Source organism: Atta cephalotes (genome assembly GCF_000143395.1).
Source record: "Atta cephalotes unplaced genomic scaffold scaffold00059, whole genome shotgun sequence".
In the NCBI taxonomy this organism is placed as follows: domain Eukaryota; kingdom Metazoa; phylum Arthropoda; class Insecta; order Hymenoptera; family Formicidae; genus Atta; species Atta cephalotes.
Genome location: NW_012130123.1, coordinates 944,179 through 946,643, shown reverse-complemented (window position 1 = coordinate 946,643; position 2,465 = coordinate 944,179). Strand labels below are relative to the sequence as shown.

At 40.3% G+C, this 2,465-nt stretch overlaps 1 protein-coding gene across 1 annotated transcript in view; it reads right to left on the bottom strand.

Annotated features, from left to right (window-relative positions):
• LOC105623597 (growth factor receptor-bound protein 7-like) overlaps positions 1-2,465 on the bottom strand; it is a 58,691-nt gene that overhangs the window by 5,335 nt on the left and 50,891 nt on the right. The window contains exon 5 of the mRNA XM_012204985.1: positions 315-583. Within this exon, the coding sequence (XP_012060375.1) occupies positions 315-583 (269 nt within the window). The remainder of the gene's footprint in view (positions 1-314; positions 584-2,465) is intronic.

The following is a 2,465-nucleotide window of genomic DNA, read 5'->3' as shown; positions in this document are numbered from 1 at the left end:
TATATATATATATATATATATATATATATATATATATTATATATACTACACACACACACACACACACACACACACACACACACACACACACACACACACACACACACACACACACACACAAAATTGGATAAGCAGAGAATTTTTGCAGATTTTGGATTACATATAACTTTGAATTATATCCTGACAACTTCTCTATAGACTATAGAACGAAGAATAAAACTTAGCGATCCATTTAATTCGCTTCGAAATTTAAATCGCACTTTTCATAAAATTGAGAACTTCAGAAGTTGATTAATCGACAAGATTGAACTTACCCGTCGACGCTGCCGTGATCCCTTATAATAGCTGCCGCGACATCCCTCTTGAGACCCCCGTGAAACCAAGGTTGAAGAACATGTATACCGGCATCGAGGCCATGCAGCCTCATCATGGCGCATCCCGGTGGTGTTCTCGAAAACGGTCGCCATCTCCGCCGCCAAACCATGCCTTCATTTTCGGCTATATCCTTGGCTTCCTTGGGATCCTCGACTATCCTGCCCACGCTACCGGTAAAATCCATCGCCACGCGTGATCGTATCGATTCCTGCAAGAAAAAAGAAAATTTCATTCGTAAATTCATCTTGCATTATACTTTCGATAGCTAAAGTTTAAACAAAAAAAATGAACACTTAAATAAAGCCTTTTATATCATTCGATATATAATTGTATATCACTTGATATAAATATTTTATTTTCTTAGAATATTCTGAACATTATTATTATATATTATTATCCACGTATTAGAAAAAAATCTTTTATTTAAAAAAAAGAATCGCTGTACTGCCTAAAAAATATAGATGTGGATTTAATGAGGCATCAGTATAATTCTCACCATATGTTAATATTAATATTAACACTAACTTGATGTAGATTAATTAAAGTATTTAATACTATGAGTTTTATTTAAATCCACTTCATGGTGTTTATATCAATACCATCATGGTATAGATTTAAAATCCATGGTGTTAACCGTGATAATGTTGATATGAACACCAAAGATTTTAAAGCCACCAGTTGGTATTAATATTAACAGCTACAAGTTAAGAATTATATAGACAATGCATTGTATTAAATTCACACCTATTTTTTTACAGTATGCGATTTTTTAGGGGAGTTTATCATCACGTGAACACATAGATATATTTCCGGTAGACGAAGCGACACACTGAAGTTCGTGCTCAATGATCCCAGGATAAATACGTCCATCTATATACCAAGTATATACGTGAGTTTGAACGTTTCGACATTCATCTCTTGGCAAACGGAAGCCCGTCCTTTACGAGCGAGCACGATGAAGGGGGGACGAACCGTTCCGGGCTGCCGCCGAACGCTTTTATTTGGGATTAGAAACGAGGGTGGTTTCCAGTCCAGTAAATAACTCGTCCTGCAAGTGAGAGAAGGAGAAAGAAGAACGAATTTTCTTCCTGTTTCCATCTCTCTCTCTAGTAATCCACGGAATAAACCGCACCTCGCGAATATCCCGTAAAATTATGGTCCAAATACGATACAGCCGGTAACAATCGAAACGATAACTCATCACTGCCTCTCCGGCAATAATTTTCTTCACAAATTCCTCTTCCTGCGATTCCAAAATCGATGATAAAGAACTATCAATGCCGAAACAAACCTCGATATTGCACGATCACGAGAACACCTATGAGATTGAAACACCTTCACAATAATAGAATGTGATTGGGATCCCATGGATGAAGATACCCACAATTTCTAGCATTCGGATATATTCCAGAATCAAATCTACATTTCGAAACGATCCTGAAACTGTGGCTTAGATACCTATCCTATCTAATTTCATACCGACCAAAGCGATAAGATATTCAGACATCTATGTTTCAAAATTTCAGACACAAATTATATCCGGATATTTGAACACAGCGTTATATTGAAAGCGGTGTGGACGTACCCCGAAGGACAATTTGTGTCATCGCATAAGCAACCCCTGCTCCCCTCCTCGCTTTTCAGGTCCTTGATAACGAGCAAAAAGCCAGAGCGCACGTAGTGGATTAGTCGGTCGTTAAAATAAATAGACGCTCGCGGCGCGAGTACGTACGAGGGAGAGAATTACGAGAGAAAGAGATATATATGGGGAGAGAAGGGGTTCGGCGTTCCTCATCAGCCAGAGAATTACCGTAGAGCGAGAACTCGAGGGTGCTTTCAGGAGCCCCCGGAAACCGGGAAAGCCGGTGCGGCCCCGAGCATACGCCCGTAACGTGGCCGGCCGCGATCGATGTTCACCGGCTCTCTCCAGTTCGGCTTGCTCCTTCTCTAAGCCGCTATATGTTCCTTCTCACTCTTTAGAGAGAGAGAGAGAGAGAGAGAGAGAGAGAGGAGGAGGAGAGAAGAAGAGTAAGTAAGTACTCCGTCGACTAGTACGTTCGTTCGTCGTGGTGGTCGTCTACGACCGACGG